Source organism: Wyeomyia smithii, chromosome 3 (genome assembly GCF_029784165.1).
Source record: "Wyeomyia smithii strain HCP4-BCI-WySm-NY-G18 chromosome 3, ASM2978416v1, whole genome shotgun sequence".
Taxonomy (NCBI): Eukaryota; Metazoa; Arthropoda; class Insecta; order Diptera; family Culicidae; genus Wyeomyia; species Wyeomyia smithii.
The window spans coordinates 96133345-96156727 of NC_073696.1; the positions used below are offsets into that span (position 1 = coordinate 96133345).

The window sequence follows — 23383 nt, forward strand, 5'->3', positions numbered from 1 at the left end:
AAATCGGCTTACATCTTGGTCGCGACTTGTGATTAGTTTCAATATTTTATATTTTCTTATATTTACTGACAAATTAAACACTTACCACGCAAACCCATCCCAGCGCGGGAATACTTTCGCTTATGGCGGAGAGGTGATTGAAGTATTGCGACGTGCGGTGCGATTCACGATAGCTCTGAATGGCGGCAATCTTATCCGAGGTCGGTTTGAGCAGGTTCTGCAGGTCACTATTGTTGGACGGTGCGCTGCATTCGGCTGCAGTCCGCACAAACGAGAACTGGGCACTGCATAAGAGGTGAAAAAAAAATAGTACAAACAGTTTACGGGGGTAAGAACCGGAAGCATTACTTGAAGGCTTGTTTGACCAGCTCCGCTTGGGCAGCAACGTCTCCTCCGATTTTATTCGACAGCGCTGTGAAGTTCGCGAACGAACCCAGAAGGATGTCTTCGTAGGCGTTAATGCTCATGATTGCCTTTTTAACGGTGTCTTTCGGGCAGCCGAAATCGTTGTCCGGTGGTAAGCAGTTGGTTGTTTCTAATACTGAATTTTGCTCTTGATCGTTACTATTATTACTACTAATTGAATTATCTAGTACTACTTGCGAAATAACCGTTGGTAGCGAATCGTCGATGGAGTGCTGATGCTCGGTAGCAGCAGTTAGTTCAGTGGGCGGCACGGGGAAGAGTGTAGCTTCGAGGCTGTCCAGCTGCTGGTGAAGATATGACGCTGATGGAGGCGGTGTCGATGGAAGCACCGTTGGCAAATCACTGTTCGAGTTCAGGTCAAACAATCTGGTATCCTCTTCCGCTGCGGCAGCGATGTGATCTTCGGTAGTAGTGACAGTGTCAGATACTATAATTTTTCCCGCGTCACAGACGTCTTTCAGAATACGGCGAGTTTCTTCTAGCTCACGGGCTGACACGGTACGTTCTAGGCGGTCTACTATTCGCTCTAGCCTATCGATGAGGTGTTCTAGTTCACGGGCAGACGAGGGTTTTAGGTCTGGGTCACAATCTGGTTGAAAAAAAGTAAAAGCAGTTTGAAAACATGTTCGTAATGAAATATTCTATTAATTTATTATGGCCATTTTCAAGATTAGAAAAACTTTCAGATTCGCAGCGTCCGAAAGCAGTGGTATCATATATCTCTGTTTGTATTATGAAGATTAATCTGAATTTCTGCAACAAATTAGCTCGGACGTGAAACCATCTGATAACTAATTGATGCGTGACTTTGGACAAAGTTGGTAGTATTATCCGAAACTTCATTGCCTAATTGTTTGCTGTCCAGAAGACTAAAAAAATATGATTTATCTTCGCAAGAAAATCAGAAATGCTGTCAAAATCAGCATTAAAGCGTACTACAGGCAGAAAGACAAAACGCACAAACAGTGGGCCGCCGGAAGGTTGTGTTGATTTTGCTTCTGCTCCGCACATGGCGTCATCAGAGTTCAGCGGTGGGTGATAAGGACAGCCAAGAGAGCACACAAAAGTGGGCTAATTCGGGAGTATACAAACCGTTTAGCTGAAAGATGATATTTAGTTGCTCTCTTTGCACATACACACGAGCCTAAGGAGGAGGTTTAATGAAGGATACATACGCCAAGAAACTTCCCACCCACAAAGAAACAACTGGGCGGTCACAGAGTATAATTTTTCATGCTCCCTTCGGCATCGTGTGGGTAAGACTACCGCAAACAGAGCTGACGATGACATATACCTATCCGCTTATCACGAATTACCTGGATTAGAGCAGTTCTTCACATCATGTATGACTAACGTTCGCCCGAAGCAGACACTCATTGAATGACCCATTCGGTGGTCTTCCCGAGTTTCATGTGTTTGATCACGGTTTTATTCGACAAATACATGTACGCAGAAAAAAGTTGGTGTTCGTTCGTGATTATATTCTTCTTTTTGAAAAAACAAACCAATCCAACTTTCCACACCACTTTTCTGGGGAAGAATTTCAACATCTACACTACGCGAACATTTTGGACAAGTTGAAAATTTCCCGTGGGTTGCGGTTGGCCTTGGCGCACCAAAATTTACTACAACTATACGCGCACTAGCTGGGGCGAGTTTTCGGCGTATAAATTTAATAAATTAAATTACACTCCGCTCATCGGGCGGCATCGCACTATTCTTGGGATGAGTTAAGTAGTATACACACATAGAGAAGGTGCTGTGTAGTAAACGGAGAGTATGAAAAAATGACTGTTTGTTGTAGTCACCCGACCGTCGAGAGGTTGTAAGATTGTGAAATTTCTCAGAAAGTATTTTTGTTGAACGTCAAAAGAATAGTACAAGTTTATGTGTTTCACAATTATAAGACGGCAATTATCTAATTTGTTTAAGGGATAAATGCTTTTAATATTGATGTACAAACTTATCAACGACTAGCGGAGCGAATTGGGCCGAATTGTAATGCTCGGACAAACTCGGGACACTCCCATCCTGATGGCAGTACAAACGAGAGAGTTCAAAATTATCATTTTTCACTGGGTAGCGCGCCGCCCGATCGTGTGTTAGTATAGAAATATTCGTCACTTTTCAGAAATAACAATCATATCGTTATGTATTCCGTAGAAGCAGTCATGTTTGCAACTTTTTCTCCGTTATCGTCCACCCATATATTCACTCGCAGACAGTTGAAGCTTTCTTATCAGACTTGCAGCCGAAATCGCATCGCAGAAAAAAGCACATACGATGCCATTAGAAAAATATGCTTAGGGGAGTGTCCAACCTACAAATTTCATCGGTTTTTTCTTGCGAGCCTAAATTAACAAATCCGGTTTGTCTTATATTGTTGTGTATTGTTCACAGAATGTGGATTCCCTCTATACATTATTGACCTAGTTCAATATGCCAGTCGCGTTACCCTGCTATGCCTCCGGGCCCGACTTCCCAACGTCTATCTCCTCCTCAGCCGGCTAAATTTATCTCCCACCGAAACATTTATGTCAGAGCCGTTTCCCAACGCGTAATGCCCAAAGGAAATGAGAGATGGGAAAATAATATGAATGGGAGGTTTTATTTTTAGTCTTCTCTATGTGGTTTTACTGCTGGCCGTCACCTCCATGCGGATCCCACCAAGGGCCGGAGGGCCCTTGAAATGTACCGGGTCTGGGTTGACGAAACAGTGAGAAGTCTCATTGAAATGTATACTGGGGACGGTATTTTCCAACCGCTTGGACCGGTAAGGAGGGTGGACCAATTTCCGGATGATTGCTTTTTTATGTAAACCAGAGGTTGATTAATTCAAATGAATAAATTTAATGCACACTAGAGGAGCCTGTCCCGTGAAACATAAACAACACGCCCTTCACAGTTTACCGGAGAGAGCAGGTGTGCCGTCACGGATTTTTATTAGACACAGTTTGGTCTAGGTGAAAATGTTTCACTTCAAGTAGTAAGTGTCACCGCACATCTTAATAAAATTTGAAATTAACGAGAGATTTATTGTTTAAACTGGTAACAATATTCGTCAATAGTTTGCTCGCTTAATTCCCGCGACTGTTTTCGAGGGAATAAAGCAATAATATCTTGTTATGCCTATTTACATGTAAAAATAAAATCGCAACGTCCCTTACACATTTCTACAGGTCATAAACTGCTCCAAACTACCATCCACCGCTGTAAACTCGCCTCGCCAGAATTCCCTGAAGCTTTCCCAGGGTGGCCACTCATTTTACATTTTCGAGTTCCCGCCTTTTTCCCGCATGATTGCAAGAAATTCCCGATTGTCTAAAACGGTACCTAGGTTATGTTCTATCGACGGTTGAACGTCAATTTTTGAACCTCAAATTGAAAGTAATAGCGCATATCACTTCTACCGAATTTGCTCGGGACATTCTACACAAACAGTTGATTAGTTACATAAAATGCAACTTTTGCCTTTCCATGGTAGACAGGTTAAATATAATTTTTGCGATTTTCTCAAATTTGCAAATCTTCCATTCAGCAGTCAATAATCGTATTAGCTATTTTGTGCACTCATTATGTGTGTCTATCTGTCTTCTCAAAATATGATATAAGCATCGTTTTTATTCAACGCATAACAACCTATTAGGGGAACAACAACAAACAAACCAGCACTTCCGTTGTTCAAATCATCAGCAAAAGTCATGGGAAGTTGAGGGTGTACATAAAACTACTTAACCTAAAAGTAAAAATATTTTGATTGAATTGATTATGCAGGGAACAAAACTTGTGACATGGCTTTGCGTTATTTTTTCTCAAATTAAAGATAATGTTATTTTACGTTCAGGAAAAATACTGCGATTTAACTGTATTTCGTTTATCAAGTGTTAAATAGATTCAAAACTTTTCAGAAGTGAATTCACAACTTTTTCAGCATTTTGATTTGCTAATCCATCAAAGTTGCATCTCTCTAGTCATCTGCCAATATCTTCAACTTGTTTGCAACCAGCGCTCAAAATGGTCAAGCTGATAAAAAAAGGACATTGGGGACTAACTTTTCAAAATAAGTGATTTTGAAACCTAAAAAAATAACCTGGAAATCAGGAAAAAGATCCTTAATTATTATTTTTCAAATTAAAAGTCTTTTAATGAACGAACATGTCTTGCAGAAACCGTTGAAAAGGAAACAAATTTATTTTTAATTTCTTTTAAACTTTTCAAGAAAAAAAATGTTTCCTGAACTAATTAGGATTTTTTCTAAAGAATTTTAAGTTTTTATTTCTCCATGATCATCAATGTTCAGTTTACGTTATGCAGTTTTTAAAAAATATAATAATATTTTTCAAAAATCAGCTCTTTGAAATGTTTAATTTAAAATATTTTTGATACTCAACTACTGCCAACAACTTTGTCGAAAACATCGCACCAATCAAACAAATCGTTCTGGTTTCGAAAAAAAATCTTCAGAAATTTTAACTTCTTCCGTGTTCCAATAATCAACGTTGTAACATTTGCCAACAAAGAATTCAAAAAACAAACTTTTTGAGATATTCAATCATTTTTTTAAATAGAACTACCATCTACAGCTTTGCCGGAAACATCACACCAATCAAGCTAATAATTTTGGCTTTTAGAATATTTGAAGTATTTTTGTTTATTGGCCACAGATTTAGCAGCCAACTGTCTAGTGCACGGGGCGATTGCAGGGCTAGCGCTACGATCCTGCAGACACTAACAGTCTCTCTCGAGCCGAGACACGAAACTACGACTACTGACTAGTTAGGCCAGCATCGTACTCTAAGGCCAGTAGCAAAACAAAAAGCATGTAAAAAGTCGTATGCAGCAACAAATAAAATAAATAAAATGTTTTCTTGAAAAATCTCGCAAACGATTATGCGGTTTTCTAAGAACATTTTTGATTGTATTTACATCAAAAATAGTTTTTTTACAGTCAAATTGTGTAATTTACAGAAAAAAAATACGAATTTGAAATATGTACAAAAATTAGTTTCTCAAAAAAATCCAATCCTCTATTTTGTGGCAAGTTAGTAATGTTTTTTTAATTAACTGCTCCGCATAGCAAGTTCGTCCCAAACCCAAAATTTCACCAGCATTTCTCCATAAACTGGCAACTTCATATCCCCAATTCCTGACCAGTTTTCGACCCCGGTTTCAATTCGCTTTACCATCTTGAGAAGTCCCACAGAGTCCATTCAATTTTTATAGATAACACTAGATTTCGACGTTATATGCTATTCTAAGACATTTGGTGTCAACATTCATTTCATTTGAGAAGCAGGACTGATAAAAGTAGTTAGCTGATCAGCGGGTCAAAAAAAGTAAGTGCACTTCCAACTTCTCCATCATTTGTAATTGCATCATACACAATACTTTGAAAAATTTTGGTAGCAAAATCCCCATTAAATAAAAAAATTCCCGACTTTTTCCCGATGTAATTCAATTCCCGACTTTTTCCCGCATTTCCCGTTTGCCCGATTGAGTGGCCACCCTGCTTTCCGATGGGATTTAGGTCCGGGTTACGAACTGGTCAATGTATATCCTGATTGTTTCGTTCAGGAAACCGTGAAAATGATTCTTACTGGAAGATGAAATTGTCGTCCGTGATGCATTCTGTTAACGGCACCAACACACTGTCCAGTAGCTTTATAAAACTCTCGGAATTCATTCTTGTCAAAATTGCGGTGATAGGAGTCTTTTCCCTTCTTGAAAACTCAATCCACGATAAGACTTCCACCTTCAAGGTTCCCGCTTCACTAGGGATTGTTTCCAATATCATGTCAATAATACGCTCAGTAATCGGGACCATCAAGATTAAACTTTTTCTTGTCGATAAAAAAAAACTTCATCCCATTCTGCCTTCCAATCAATGTGTTGTTGACCGGAAGCCAATCTCACCATTATTTGTCTTGGGATGGATGAGGTTTAGTATCTTTGCTTTTTCGTCTAAACCATATATCCAGATACCCTTGAAGTTTGGGAAACACAGCTTTTCGTTATGGAACGGTCAAGTTCTTGCTTGCCTGTTCCCGGAGCATCAAGTTTTCCAGTCAAGTAAAGCCGAATGATGCGGTTCCGGTCGCGGTTCGGAATTTGGGGGTTACCTCTATTCTTCTTTCTAATGGCATATTTTGAGCGCTTCTTGACAAAACTTTTCACCACTTTTTTGTTTCTTTATGGGCCCTCTTTGCTATCACCCGATTGCTTAGGCCGACATCATTCAAATCAATCTTTTGTTTGAATTTGTCCTAAAACTTTACTTTCGGTATCGTACTTCAATCTCGGTTGCCGCTTAAATGATTGTGGTATACTTATTCATACGTCCAGTGGGACAAGTATTAAACTGACAAAACCGCTTTTAAGAATTTCGCACGATAATTTTGAAAATCTTCTTTAAAAAAAATGAAACAAATAGTTATCCACAATGTCAAATCGGTTTGATTCTATCCGTAAGATTTTTAGATATTTTAGAAAATCTTGGTGCGCTTGTGGAGTTATCCCCTACTGTATGGACACGGGTTAAATAATTTTTGAATAAAAATTATTTTTCATAATTATAAAACAAATGATAAATCAACTATTCAATAAACTGTCGTGTCTATGATTTATTCATTTTTGGGAGCCAAAAAAAAATTAATTTATTTAATTCATTTAAGGAAGTTAAAAAAATCAAAGCGGTATTAAAAAAACTTATTTGAACGTGTTTGGACATTGTATAAACCTTTTTTGATGGGTTATGTTTTGCTCCAAAACAATGAGACAATACTATTTTTCTTCCTATACCTGAAACTTCTCTACAAAATTGAAAAAAATGCTCTGGAGAAGTCGTGTAGGGTAGATGATCCAATAGTTGTGGTAGTACCAATAGTTGCGGCATCGCTTTTAAATTCATCGTTTAAACTAATTAGAACCGAATTGCTTATGCTACATGTTGAAGAAATAATAGATTAATCATAAGTACATATGTTACTACAACAATATATACTGAAAATATCCAAATTACTGATAAATACTGTATTTTTCAGAAACTTACCCGGAAGGCACCACTCAATACCCATTTTCTTTTTTTGTCCACGATCGTTTTAAGATATGTGTGTGGTTTTAGTACGATTATTACGCATATAATTATTTTCCCAGATAACAGTTTATTATGGAAACTGTTGCAAAGGTGAAGTTCGTTAACAGATGATCATATTATTTATAAATTACTTCCTCCACTATTGGATCACAGAATACACTATGCTCTTATAGTTGCGGTATGTTTCGCAATTCTGATTTACGTTTATCAGATCATATGTATGTGGGACTACTTGTGTATATTAGGGACAAGCAGGTACTAGGGGACATACCTAAATGATGTAACTTATTACTATTCAATTTTTGAACCCCACCTTCCCCTGCCACCGTGTATTTACCGATACTTCATACATGATCGGCCACAAAAGCTATCGCTCTCACCCCTAAAATGCTGTATTATGCATTTATGACCTCTTAATCGATGCTTACCCACTGCTTTTGGTCTTGTAATTCTTTTGACGAACCTTTCACAGCTTCAGTCGCTCTTTTAGTAAACACTAACGTCAAAAATGTAAGGGCAAACATGGTACGAAGCAGAGATAATAGACTCTAACTTCCAGTGTTGAGAAGTCACCATTTGTGAAAAAAAAATCTTCTGAATATTTCAAAATGAGTGCCATTGGTCTTTCTCTTCAGCCAATTTCAGCCCTTTTCAAATGTTAGTCTAAAGACATTTTATAAAAAGTATGCAAAATTTGTTTTATTTTAATAAAACCTACACCCTCACTGAATTTTGCCAACATCTGACCAAATTGGCGCAAAATCCGTCTCTTAGTTAACTTCGTGCATTTTTGTATTTACTTGCAAACCGACTTGTCAACCTATTAAAAACAATATGATAAATAGTAAAACAATCAAAAACCACTTCATGCGAGGCAAATACCTTCATTTAACCAAGCAAACACGAGTGTTTTATAAACCGCAACTACAGGAACACCCATTCACAACTATAGGAACTCTACCGCAACTATTGGAACAAAAGCGTACAACTAATTTTAGTTAATTTAACCCCCCAAAACGGGTTCAAAGTCAATTTTAAGGTGCAAAATTATCAAATAGAACCCATTTCAACAGAAAATAGTGAAACGGACCAGCTAGATTCGTTTTTCTTAGCCAAAACATGGCTAAACATGCATAACTCGTGCTTAGCTCCTCCACTATTGGGTCATTTACCCTAGTTGTGTTTTTTTTTTGATTTTTTAGAAAAACAAAGAAGTTAACAATTATGCTGCGGCAAATTCTCCTCGAAACAAGTTATTTAAATCAGAATTTTTAACAACTATCAACTGCATGCATGTAAATAACACGTACATGTGAAACTATGGCATGTTTGGTGACCGCAATTATTTCTGGAGTTTTCTAGAGCCCTGCTAGGTTATTTGTATGCTTGACACGAAAACTTGCATTTTTTTTGAACAGTCATTGTTTTCAGAGGTCGCCGCTTCCGACGACAGGTTGGCGGCCGATTCGGTTTGTAGCATCTTAGCTCATTGTCTTTCATTACGCAATAAATTGATTATACAGTCAAACCTATTTTTGTGCGAGGGATAGGGACCGCACAAAATAAATCGCATAAAAAAATCATTTGAAACTTCACGTGCAGCTACAAAAAAAATATTCCCACAGCATTATTGAAGAAAAACTTTTCTTATGCGGTGGATAGGGACCGCATAAAAAAATTCTCAGTTAAAAATAACTCGAAAGTTGTTGATTCTGATTAAGAATACCTATGAGAACAAATTTCAAACATCGGATTGATAAACGAAACTTTTTTAAACATACTAATCCTTTCAACCGCTTTCCTTCGTAGGCAAGTAATTCGTGACTTTTCCTACTTAAAACTGGCTCAAATAGTAATTTTTGGACGCAACACTTCTGTAATACGTTGGAATTCATTCCAAGAATCGGAAAAATTAAATGGCAGAAAATGTTGTCGGAAGTATTCCTTTTTCATATACCGCACAAAAAAAATCGCACATAAACAGTCGCACAAAACACATAATCGCATAAAAAAGTCGCACAAAACAAATTTCGCACAAAAACAGGTTTAACTGTACCTATTACTCACGAGCAATTCCACAAAAAATGTCCCAGTTTTAATTTTTTTCAATTGATGTTTCTGTGGGGAAAATAAGCCATTTTGTTTGGTTTGGTTATTATTATTTTTTTTGAAGCTATGTGATGGTTGTCACACCAAAATGGCTTGTTAAATTGGTGTGACCAGGCATCCCAGTGGTACAGTCTTTTTTACTGTCTTCAAAGGATAAGTTCTCTGTTGATGTTTGTTCGTGATACCTATCCGCGCTGGCAGTCCGGTATTCACATTGAGAACGTATTGGCAACAGAGCATAACAAAAGGAAACGAAAAATGTACTCCCCATGTGTCGATTCGGCATTATTTAGAGGATGTCTTCGGGATTGCGAATGTAGAAAAAAGAACAAGCTGTTTTTTATACAGACGTTCGTGTCCGCACTACACAAACAGCGCGTTTCGGTAACAGCCCGAATTCACCGGAGACATTTTTCCTCTCTTTTCTTATTTGCCTATGATGGATGTCGTGTGACGGCTGTTAAAAATAGCTGTGGGAAGAAGCGTAAGGACTGCTCGGCACCTTACCAACAGCCTTCGTGCAAAGAAAAGCCAACTCGGCAATAGAGCGGCTGTGCACTGAAGGATGTGTGTATCGTATACCGAATGTTATGTACTATGCTATCGTCGACATGGGAATAAGGTGAACAGCAAAAAAAACATTCGTGTATGGGAAACCAGAGGGCAACGTTATAGTCGCAATACTCGCAATATATCTTATCTGTCGGCTGTTTTTATTTTGCCAATACCACTACTGTCATAGAATGACGCTCTCGGATGTCTTTAAAAACTGTCATCATTTTTTAGATTTTTTTCCTCCTCTCTGGGTGTGACGCCTTCGGCAAAGTTGTAGATAGTAATTTTGTTTTTTTGAAAAAATAAACACTCAGCAATTAGTTTTCTGGAAATAATGTCAGCACATAATCCGAGACATAAGGTTTTGGAATTGTTTCTTGCACCGAGCAATGATAAAAAGCATTTTTAGCATCTAAACGGTTTGTTTAATCGGTATAGTGTCTTCGGCAAAGTTGCAGAGAATGATTTTGTAATAAAATATACACTGTAAAATAACGTTTAAAAGAAATTTAGTTTTTTTTTACATTTATTAATTTTTTTTTCTTTAAATATAATCTACTATTTTGGCTAGCCTATAATGTATAGTTTTTGTAAAAACAATCAGATTCATAAAAAGTGAGTATTTTGAGATATTTAATTTATAATAATATTTTTGAGTTTTAACAAAAATCTTTTTGTGTCATAATGTACATATTTCTAGAACGACAAAATTATTCCCTCAACTTTGCTGAAGACGTTATTCCAATCAAACCAAAAGTTCTGGTTTTAATTTTTTTCTTTGTTGTAGCGATTTTTAACTTTTTCTTTTTTATTTCTCTATGATAAAAAAAAGATTTTTTCAAAAATAGGCTTTTTAGATAATTATTTTAATTGTTTTTTTTTTGTTGCCACGTATTCTTTGATATGGTACGTATCCCGTCCCCTGTTAGAACAAAAAATTTAGCATAACTTTAGGTAAACAGTGTTTGATTTTCTTATATGTTGTGGCTGTTGATAGGCTACTGTGGAAACTGGATACATATTATGAATTTTGTCAACGAGTTAATATTTTGTTAAAGACTGTTAAAGAATACTTTGAATTTTTGTTGTTTATGACAAATTCAAAGTTATTGCTAAAAATTTCAGAAAATCTAGACATCGAGAGTAAGAATCAGTTTTCCCCTTGTTTCAATATATTGCGTACTTTTTATTGTCTACTACATGGGCAGAAAAGTTTTCGGCCTGACACAGAGAAGACGTTGTAAATAAAAACTAAATCGATGGAAATGACCCAAACCAAAATGCGTTTTTAAGTTATTGCTCTCGAAGTGAAGATATTTCTATCATTTAAGTAAGAATTTGATTGAGGATTGCTTGCTGATGGGAAAAAATACTATTCAATGAAGGGCTACAATCGTTGTTACCAAAGACCGAGTTTACTATTGCATCTCTAACGATTGTAACGAAAAGAAAGGTTACTTTGTCACCAAGGTACGTGACGGATTTGATTGCTTTGAACCCTTTCCTTTATTGCTCTTCTTTACCAAGCCTCGCTAGTTACTCCTGCATAGTAGGGTAACGACCCCATAATTCGCCCACTTTATTTGAGTACCCAAAATTCGCCCACCTATTTTTTTTCATTGTTCGCAATATAGTGTCAACTCTTAGAACCGTGTTTAAACATAAAAAAGAAACAGCTGAGATTGAAAATAAATTATTATTTGGTATAATTCAATGACAAACCCCGTAAACAATTCGTTGATTAGTGGGTGGGCGAATTATGGGGTCAGGGCGAATTATGGGTCCCTTACCTTATCGTAAATTATATTTGCCTGGTGGAGTGTATTCATTGAACTGTATGTGTCGGGTTAGAAGTCGGTCAAAGCGGGGAGATAGAGAAGCCTGAAAATGAACACTTGCGTAAAAGTCCCTTTGACATCGACTGGTCTTATTCTATAAACATTCGAACTCCGATGTCTGATTCTACAAAGATTCGAACTCATGATCATTCGCTTACCAAAGCGAGCCGTCAAAAGTGTCACTTTTTGGTCGATGAAAAAGCACAGCTAGTTCATGAAATTTTTCATATCGAGATTTTTTTTAAGCCAAATGTCTTAAACATTCATTAAACTTCAGGATTTGGTATTGAACTTGATGTTTTATGCATTTCTAAGACATTTGTCGATTTCTACTCTTTTTTGTCATGCGAGTAACAACAGTTGGAATATTGTTCTCAAATTTATCACTGACTGAGCTACGCACCTTAAAGTTTGCAAACAGCACGTGCGTTGCACGGTAAGCAGTATCTCTACTGATAGCAGGAAAATACTTCATCTTCTACGTTGTTTTCTTCTATTCATTTTTCTCCCTTACTCATATCCCAACTACAACGCAACGCGTATTGAGGGTGAGTGACGTGAACGCACCAAACCACTGTGATCTCTTTTACTACATGATTTTCATTGATTTATTGATTTCATCACTCTTAACCTGCCTCACACGTTGGGATGGGCGATACTAGCATCGATACCAACGGTATCGATACTAGGTGTCGCGGTATCGAGTATTTTGGCATCGATACTCACCGCGAGAGATGAGTACCGGTATCGATACTTTCTAAATGATGATCTTTTGAAAAAAAATGCAGGCCTGATACCGATACTATGGAAGCATCGATAATCGATACTCCTTTAGCCGATACTTCGATACCTGGTATCGAAGTTTCATGAAGCATCGCGATAACAAAGTATCGATACTTTCGTAAGTATCGCCCATCTCTACCCACACGGAGCTTCGTTGCCGCTAGGTTACAGAGTCCGCTTTGACAAGCGAGTGGTCGTGGGTTCGAATCTTATTAGAATCAGGGCGATTCGGGGTCAACGGACTTAAGCATGGGTTTATTTTCAGGCTACCCATAACCCTTCCTTCACGTTGAATTCTACAAAACCTCGACAAATACCTCTGGACAAAAAAAAACTTCCTCTCATAATATAACTGGTTGACAGTATGACAGTTTCCAATAAAAAGCGTTGCTTCAACTTGAGGAGGCAGTCAGTGAAATGCTATTATAGCACTGCCAAGTTAGCTCTCGCGCTAAAAAATTATTAAAATATGTCACAACGTAGGGTACACAGCGGCTAGAAATAAAGATACGGTCTCTTTCCCATCGAGACGCGAAGCGGTTCGGATTTTAAATAAATGTTGTTCTCAACGACCGTTGGTTTAATTAAAATCTTGTGTGGTGCTTGACGAGAATACGGCCGAAAACCCGATTCTGCTCTGAACACTGGTCAAAGGGCCATTCAGTTGAAACCTCTTCAGGAAATTTTTATTTTTTTTTCGCTTATGTTCCGTTGGTCTATTTTCGCCATTGTTGTTGTGCCAATCACCGACGCCGGGGATGGCTAACTCAGGACCCTAACTCACGACTCGTTGATTAACGGACCGGCGCCACCGGCTTTACTTCCTCATGCGATGGAAAGCGTGATCCCAGAGATTTTTCGCCTCAGAAAATCTCCCGGTGCCAGCTAGGATTGAATCTAAACCAGTGTGTATCACGCCAGCCCACAGCCATCGACACCTTTGTCGGCGGTGTGATTCGAACCCGGCGTGGTTTGCGAAGACGTTACCAACTACACTAACCCCCGCTCTAAAATTCGAAATGATTTTACTAAGACTCGAACTCATAATCATTTGCTTGTCAAAGATATTCTTGAGGTTACGAGACTTCACAAAGTGTCACAAAGCACGGGTAGGTGAAATTTTCTATATCGAGAAATGTTTTTGGCTAGAAATGCATGAATCTTAAGGATATGGTGTTGTCCAAAATATTAAAAAAAATATTTGAGAGACTTTCAGCTCGAAAATTCTCTGAGACCGATTTAAAAAAAAAGTTTTACGAGATAACACCAGATTTTTTTTTCCATTTTTATCAACAAGTTGAATTTTTTTCTCAAATTGAACATTGACTGAACTACGCAACGGATTATTTAAACAGCACGTGCGTTGCACGGTAAGCGGTATCACTAATGATAGCAGTGAAACACTTCATTTTCCGTTGTTCTCTCCTATTGTCTCCATTCATTATAATCCCGTACTCATATTCCTACTACAACACAACCCGTATTGAGAGTGAGAGACGTGAACGCACCAAACCACACAATCATTGATTTCCTCTTTCTTAACCTGCCTCTCTCTTCAACAATCTCAAAATTCTTTTTTTTTTTGTCAAATCAATCCCCCGGAAACGAAATCCTGCTAGCTACAAAACTAGCATCGGCATGATATCGGAGTATAAAAGTTTTTTTTTCTCATAAAAATAACTTCCACAAGGCTATGTGTGTTTTCGATCAAGGCGATCGATATTATTCTTAGATGATCACCTTCCTAGTAGTTTATTCGGTCAAAACACCATGCCAGAGATATCGGAGATTGCGGGTTCGAGTCTGGATTGGAAAAAAAAATCTAAGTCTAAGTCACATCTTCTGTCCTTGTTCATTTTTCGCATCCTCGCAGAATTACATACATTGACTAATTTACTAAATTCAAAACGGAAGTCATAAGACAAAAAATGTAATGTAGTTAGTTCGTAAAGTTATCATTTTCTTATTAGGTAAGGTAATTAGGCTAAAGGTTTTTCAGTCCATGACTTTGATGACAAAAATTCCCTCTATTAGTACTTTTTAAACTATGATTTTTTCATCTTATTTAATAATGGCTTAAAACTCTCACTTGTGTTATATTCTTTCGAAACGCTCAGGAGGAGTATCTAAATTTTTTAGAAATAATTTGCTTAGTTTTTGAATTTGCGTGCACATTTGAAAGTTACGCTTAAAAGGAAAACATAAATTATGGAAAACACTTGGCAGCAAAAATTAAGACATTTTTGGCAAAATTGGGACGGTCGCATTGGCTGCATAATATGTTTAATTACTGATGATTCTATAGATAGCTTTCCAGATCAAGATATTTTTGTTGTACCTGAGTTAAGTGTGCACCAAAAAGACTAGCTGAAGAAATTTATTACTTGAGCCTAAAGTTTTAATGTGAAGCTCTTTGATGATCACTGGTCGACAAAATGAAAAAAACTGCATTCCAAAAGCTTAAACCGAATAAAAAGAAAGATTACAAAAGAAAGATTACCTTGGAATTTTGGTGTCCTTAGCCATTACCAAAACACGTCAACTTACGTGAGAGTGTCGCATAGTAATTGCTCGCCGGGCTCATCGCTTTAACGTTATGTTTACGAGAAAATTAATTTAAGTCTCTAAAAAAGGGGTTGAGGGTACGGGACTCCAAAATTCACAGGAATGGTTGAATAGCTACAATCTTTCATTTTATTACGGTTTGAGCTGTTGGAGTGCACCTGTGTTGACTAGCGTTATGATTGTCACCAGAAATATTTTTACAAAAATAAAAATGGGCAATTAACACAGTATCAATGAAGATTCGAATGAAATAAAATTACCTTTCTAACCCATTCAATACGTTGAAAATGAATGGGTTTTCCCCTACTGAAACAATTTCCTCTTTAAATGTATGCTAAGCATTCTAAAAACCAAAGATCCGTTGCAAACGGATCACGATTGACAGCATTCTAACGACAAATGATTGCATCGGTACGTGAAAATTGAAGCATGGAACGACAACTGAAGATTGCATTCATTCGGTGAATGCGCCAATTTCACTAATTAACGCAGTCGTTCTACCATACTGTTCCCTGTTATACAACATTGGCACTTTCCGCAGAAAAAAAGGAACATCTAAAGTTGGATTTTTTTGGTCTTGCCATTCACTAGTTATTGCAGGTTTATAAATGGCGAACTTGTTAGTTTAAAGTTTCCCATAACTTAAGAACGACCGGACCTAGTTTATATGAGGAAATTCGTCGGTAATGATGAGTATAATACGGTGCTGCCTAATTTAATTCGAAGTTTTTGAACAAAAAGCACATCTAAATGCTCCCCTGTGAATGATTACTCTAGACGAAAAAAAATTAATCTTTAGTGGAAAATAAAACCTTTCGTGGCTCGATGGTAATTTCTCCAGCCTTTTTTTTTTGAGCTGGAAACGCTAGACAGCGATGATGTTTGTGGGTAAAATATTTATCACAAGTAGCAGCAGCCTAATTTCCAACCCGAAAAGTGAGCAATATGAGAAGAGATACGAGGCATTTTGAAGGTTTCGCAACGAAATTTGCGGATGGAACGGAATGGTAAAAGTTGCTGCTAAAATTCCCACTCGTGTGATAATCGCGTGCGAGAGAAGCGGAAACATCCTTTTTGAACGGATGATTACACAACAGAAAAGCTTGGAATTTCCTGTCAATTTGGAAAATGCACGAGTGCGTGTTTCTGCTCTTCTGTGTTTTTAGGTGGGTAGCATATCTCTGTAGATGTTCGGGATCAATATACACTGCAAGAACATTCAGATGGAATGATTTGCCAATCTGTTGTGATCGTCAGAAACTAACATGATTTGATTATAATTCATTCCAATCGATAACATACTGAGTTTCATTCTCACAGAAAAGTAGAAAGTTTGAATCCTTAAAAGTCGTGAAATATGTATGTCTTTTAACACTTTACATACTATAGCTAGTAAGGGTGTGCGAGATTTCGCGAAATTTCGAGTTTCACGAAATTTATCGAAATTGAGAACACATTTTTTCAATAAATAGATTCGAATAATGATTTCTGAACTAATTTTTCTGCTGTTATAAGCTCTAATTAAAGTCCGGAAATGCTTCAAAGCTTTGACCGTATGAAGTTTGAAAAAATAAATAGTTTAATATAATCTTCTTAATTTCCGGGATTTTTCCGAAAATTTTCCACCAAAATAAACTCAAAATATCTCTAAGCCTTCTGTTGACTTATGAATCAATAAAAAGATTCACTTAAAATTTATAAATTCTAGTCTGTTTTTGGAGAATTTCGAGAAAAATTTCGTTCAGTTTCGGGAACCTCGAAATTTCGCACAGCCTTAATAGCTAGCATTGATAGGAACCATACACCATACAATGATTTGAATTGGCATATCATCAAACGACGACAAAGACTTTAGAATAGTTTATTGCTCCCCTGCGACTCATTAATTAAGCAAGCCCGTAAATATGCCATATTTTTCCATGACATAGCGGTGTCCTGTTCACGGAACTGAAGCTTTACTACCGTAGCAAAAAGACAGTGAATAATAATGATATCAGGTACCCTGCATTCACGTTCGTGAGCTTTTGCACTATTCCCCCGCCTCGGTTGGGAGTAAACACAGGGTTGGTACTTCATTGCAACTGACACTAATAACCCTTCTTGATCGGAACGTAGCATTAACCGTATAGATCTAAAAAGTTGAATGGGAAGAGAAGAGAAATGTCTGCGAAATCGAACCTGCTTCAACCGAGGACACATCTTCCTTCGCAACGACGGGTCCAAGCGGATCAAAGCGCACCCGATGCTCGACAGCAGCGTGGGCCGCGTTGAGCAGATCCGAGAAGAAACGATGCCGCCGTAAGGCCAAGTCGTCACGACCGATTGGCGTAGTGGGTGGTTCCATAATGCCGCCGTCCTCCCTGCGATGAGCAGCGGTGGAATGTAAGTGATACGACGAAATTATACAGAAAACATCAGAATGTGACAAATAAACGGTAAGCTAGAAGCCACTCTAGCATGTAACTGTGGAGCACTATTTGTACGACAATGCATGCACGTGATTTCTGTACAAAAATGATATCCAATATGGATGTCGTTTCCAAACTAATAAACCAGAAGATGCATAGCAAAGGAAGGGTGATTTGTCATAACGAAAAAAAAATATAGAATAAATAAATAAAAAATTTCTCAAAACGAGACTCTACTGTCTGCTGTGGCATCCGCATATAATGAAAGCGACAATCGAACATTAAGCATAATAGCGTTGGAAGCAAGCGACAGCACAGAATTTCGAAACTGCTTTTAGTCGTCCCCATTACTGAGGAGAAGAATGAAACAAATTGAGCGCATTTTGTTGACCTAATTTCAGAGCACATCCTTTGAATTTGTATTTATTGTAGTAATTAATTTGTATAATTTGTAGTAATTAATTTGTATAATTTGTAGTAATTATTTTAAAGTTCGTCGGTTTGCGAAGCAACAGTTTTTCAAGAGTCTGTTAGACTGTAGTGGAAAGTTTCTATTGGAAAACATAAACGAAACCACATTCAATGGAGAGCCACTCCAAAAACTACAATCAGCAAGAACAACGGATGTCCATTCGGAGGATTGTTCCTCTGAAAAAAAAGTTGCAAATTTCGTATATGCCGGCTGCCGCCGCCATACGATGACCTTTTTATCCTTCATGGTCCACCCTCATGACGATGTGGGGCTTGAAAAACCTCAGGATAGAATTTCCCACCACTCTCTTACAGTGCTCCACTGACAAATATTTATGCATCGTTAGACGAGCGGCGTAGGCTTCCTTTTTCATGCTTCAATTCGTCGTAGCATGGCGAGAACGTGCTGACATAAATGGTACACTCAAATCCGGCAGTAGAGCGTGCTCTATCACAAAGGCATGCCATAACTTCGCGCTGGGCATGTGGATGCAGGATCGTACCGGTAAGCCAACAATGGTTTCTGGTTCTAGTTTATCACTTCGCAAAACTGATGTTGTACCTGTCAAGCGGTAATGTACGCTGTGCCACGCCATGTGCATCCCGCGTAGTCAATAAACTCAAAAGCAGACATAATTCTCTGTTGTCGTTGGCTTTCGCTTCATGCGACGGTATTACGCGGTTTGTGTTTGTTAATGAGATGCTTTTAAATGTACCTATGTAACTACAAACGACTATTGAATGACAAATGAATGGTCGAGGTAACAGACTATTATGCGTTTCCAGTATATTACGTTTCAACGGAAACGCATGGTATTTTACTATCAACAATATCTAACACAAAATTACTCTTTGTCAATACAATTTAACTAGAAGCTAAAATAAATTGATTTCAAACATTTCACGGGCGAAAATACATCTCTACGATGAAACTCAGTCAGTGTATATGAAAGTAACTACACGATAGAATTGTCAATAGATTTGAAATAATCATGCAATACAAAACCGAATAACATAGAGTGGCTAGGCTTGGGTTGGGTATTGAAAAAAAGTATACTAACATTATCAACCGTTCTTCGGCGAACCAGTCCGGCAGTGCTACCAGCCCCGGTATGGAGCACCGCTTTGCACCGTATGGGGCGCACATATTGCCCCGAGGAAGCCTGGGAGGTATAGAGTCGGAAAATACCTCGTCGTCATCGTTAACGGCCGTCGTATAATCCGGTGGGGGTATAATTTCGGCACTATCATTATAAGCTACCTTTTTCTTAATGGATGATTTGGACGAGGACCGCCGGGATAGGCAGCTACCGCGATGGGACAGTTGCACGTTGGTAGGTGTGTCGTCACTGTTAGCCGATTCTTTCCTATAGGCTGTTGGAACACATTTTTCGTTAGGCTCCCAGCCATCGGGGATGCAACTGGAGTCGCCGTTATCTGCAACGCTATCAAGAATAGCTTCTCCATTGCCATTAGCAGCTTCGTTTGTGGCAGTTTGAGGCACATGATTGTCTTCGCTAAATGTTTCACTATTATTGCTGCCGCTATTATTACTAGCATCGTTTTCCACGTTTCGGTCCAACTTTTGCTCGGTGCCATTTTCAGTTGACAAATAGCTTTGGATGTCAATAGTTTCTTCAATCGTTGCTTGACTACAACAGCTGGTGTCACTTTTCAATCGTCGAATACGATCCAAATCGTCTAAACAGTCATCCGGATTTTCTTCCGTTTGCTGTAGGGTTTCCTGTGTAGCCGTTGGAAAAATTTCAATCTCCGATACCGGTTCGAGGCTTTCCGATGGAATGTTGTCAGTGTCGGATGAACGTGAATCACCTGGAAATAAAGCAACAAAATTTGTCTCTGCTGCTCCACGGTTTCACACCGTCTGCCCTAGCATCTATCGTCGATTTGTGATGCTATTTATTTCCACATGAAACCAACTTTTATTTGAACTTTGGGGACGGTGAAAAGTAATCGTAAACAGCGGCGCTACCCGAGAGATAAAACATAAACACAAACGAGACACGGGAGTCAATCCAATTTGTTGCGCCTTGCTCGTAAAGCTATACAATGTAAAGCTTATGCTACTTAGTTTCAAGAGCGATTATACTTGAATAGACTGACTAGAGCCAATTGTTTATCTTGTTACAGTTTACACGGAACTGCTCGATATTTTATAAGGAAAATTTGCAATTTCCCGGAGACAAGTAAGACTTGGGTAGCCAAGCAAGTAGAGCAAGGACGTGGGATAATTATTCATATTTAAGGCAAATTTAAACATATACACTAATTTGAATAACCAAGTCGGGCTAACTAATTTGAGCAACCGTTTGGGAAGGAAAAGATGAAAAAGTTTTTTTTTAATTTTTGGTGCTAACTCAAATTGATGGTCACAATAATGGCATAGTTTAAGTTATGTTATCAAATTGAGAAAGCATGATGGAAATTGAGTGAGCGTGAGCGTTCCGTGAAAAAATATACTGCTTGAGGAGTCTAGTGAGTGCTAATTTGCACTATATTTCTATAGAAAAACACTATGTACATTATATGGATAAAGCTTCATGATATCAAATAAAAAAAAAGTAAGAAGTGCTAGCACGATTAACGCACCGGCTCAAAGAATGTCATACGGTTGGCAACGCTCTTGAATTATAAAAAAATACATGGAGCGGAATGTATGCGAGAATGTTTTTCTTTTTCTAGGTCAAAGCATCGCGTTGAAAGTTTCAAACAACTATTTTAAAACTAAATCTTGGAAGCACCTGCTCTATATTTCTTACCAGCAGGTATATTACATAAGTACTCTGTTAGCCTTCAACAAATCAAATGCTTTAAACAATTTTTGTGTCGAAATTTCAAACGAAAACTGGTTTATAGCTTTGAAAGCCGCCTCTGAAGTATGGCTATGAATGATTCAAGCATGCATAAAGTGATGGAAACGCCATGTCGTATCAAAAAAATAGTTAATGATTAAAACAGATTTGTCGAGAAGGTACTCTGGATTATTTAAAAGTTGTCAGAGGCATCTAAACAAATCCGAAGATCCAAAGCATAATTTTTGAGAAATTGGCTTAAAAGAAATTATAACAAGCGAATAAAAAGTACAGAAATAGCTCCTAGAGCTTCAAAAATCTAAAAAGTAAAAATGGATTTTGTTAATATTTGCATCTTCTTCTCGTGCTTTTTCATTGTGGGTTCTGAAGGTTTTTCAATGTAGGTTCTGAATTCTTTTCTTATAAAAAAAAACATACTTGCATTATCATATCATTAAAAAAGAAGTCATGTTCATCGAGTCACAAACAAATAGTACACTTTCGAAATAAACTCTCAAAGTTCATTGCAGTCATCTCTAAGGTACCCCAAGGTTCGCAGTTGAGTTCGCTTCTTTTCATTTTGTATGTAAATGACATCTTCTTTATACCTCAAAAATGCAAATGCTTATTCACGCATCTTTCTCATTTTAATTGACTATAAAGCAAGTCAAGCTATTTTTATTTCTGTTTTAAGCAGTAAATGTGGGGTTGACGATAGATAAATGTACTAGCTGGAATAATAGTTAATTAGAAATGATCGAAAAATATAATCCGACAGGTGGGACACGAACTCACAACTTCTAATCATCGGTCAGATGTGTTTCCGTTACACCACCGTAGGACGTATTACTGGCGGCCTTTCTAGATAGCTATTTTGTATCGCTTGCACGCTGTTCGCACGTCATGCATTTACTCAGCAGAGAGCATTGTTTGGTGGCTGGCTTATTGTTTGCATCACTCTGACGTCGCAGTGGGGTTTACTGCATTGAAACGTGCCAGTCTGCTGCCGTCTCTACCAATGGCAACATCTTGACGTTTGGGTTCGTCAAAAACATTTTTCTTTGTTGTTTTTATTGACTATGATGCGAGTCGAGCAATTTTTATCTATTTTGTTAAGCAGTTTATATATTTCGAAAATTTCTAATTGAAGCCTTGGTGTGCATAGAGAGTTTTCCCCTACTGTATGGACATGAGACCCGAGTTTGAATTGTCTGAATGGAAATAATGCCAAACACTTTCTAAAACTTAAACACAAAAACAAGTAGAGTGGAGCAGGCTGTAGAAGCTTAATATGAATCAACTGTGCAATAAACTGCATATGATATATTCATTTTCGGAAGTTAAAAAAATTAATTCATTCAATTCATTTGACAAAGCTAAAAAAATAAAGCAATGGACCAAAAACATTAAAACTTACCTAAAAAAATTGGAAAATGTTGAATTTTCATAGGTTGAGTTTTAACTTTACAAACTAGCAATTTTTATTAAAACATATTAATCATCAAGCGAATTATTGATGCAACATCATCACGCTCGAGGAAAGTGAGAATTTTTTGTTTAAAGTATTGGCAATTTTTTTACTATAATAAAGTTATAATTTTTAGATTTTATCAACAGTCATTTTAATCACTATTCGCCAAATTCACGCTCGATTTTCTGAGTTTTTTTTGGTTTTTATCACGCTTTTTCAAAAAAAAAAATCTAAATCAAGAATATGTACTGCCAGTTGTAAAAGTGTTTTAAAACATAATTTTCACTTGTGCCTTATGTCGTTGCATGTGTATAGTTTTATGAACTCAAATTATTTGATCAATTATCTTGATAAGGCAACCAAGTGTCATACGTGGGATACGTATTTAATTGGCTTTGGAGCAAAAATGACGTATTATTCGAATAGTTGAGAAAGAAGATCTATTAATAGCTCTAATAGCCCTACAGTTTAGTGCTCATAGTACGTCAATTTAAAAATAATAAAATCTAGCGTGTCTGAAATCATCATGAACAAGCTTTAGACTCTCCTTACTATGCTAAAGAATGGATAGTACTAATCATATTGATATTGCATGCCTTGAGAAAATTCGCGAAAATTCTATGGAGATAAATATTATGAACTTTTTTTTTGTTTATTATTGAACTCTGAAAGTGCATCATTTTACTCAAAATATCATAAATTTCAATTGAACCCAACACGAAAAAATATTTTTTTATCCTTTCGATGAATTCACGGTTTCGACAAATTCACTATGATTTTTTTGACCGTGGTAAAGCACTGTAGTACAGTTTTTCGACAACAACAAAAAATGGGAAAATGTTCTCAAGAAG

General features: G+C 37.4%; 1 protein-coding gene across 6 annotated transcripts in view; it reads right to left on the reverse strand.

Annotated features, from left to right (window-relative positions):
* LOC129732696 (adenylyl cyclase-associated protein 1) overlaps positions 1–23383 on the reverse strand; it is a 51138-nt gene that overhangs the window by 6581 nt on the left and 21174 nt on the right. For 2 of the 6 annotated variants that reach the window (XM_055693811.1, XM_055693812.1), the window contains exons 3-6: positions 19310–20081; positions 17548–17729; positions 349–1015; positions 86–284 (exon numbers count right to left, since the gene is read on the reverse strand). In XM_055693811.1, the coding sequence (XP_055549786.1) occupies positions 86–284; positions 349–1015; positions 17548–17729; positions 19310–20081 (1820 nt within the window). Of the gene's footprint in view, positions 1–85; positions 285–348; positions 1016–1742; positions 4159–17547; positions 17730–19309; positions 20082–23383 lie in introns of those variants that run through there. The other 4 variants (XM_055693813.1, XM_055693815.1, XM_055693816.1 and 1 more) reach the window with 4 other exon arrangements.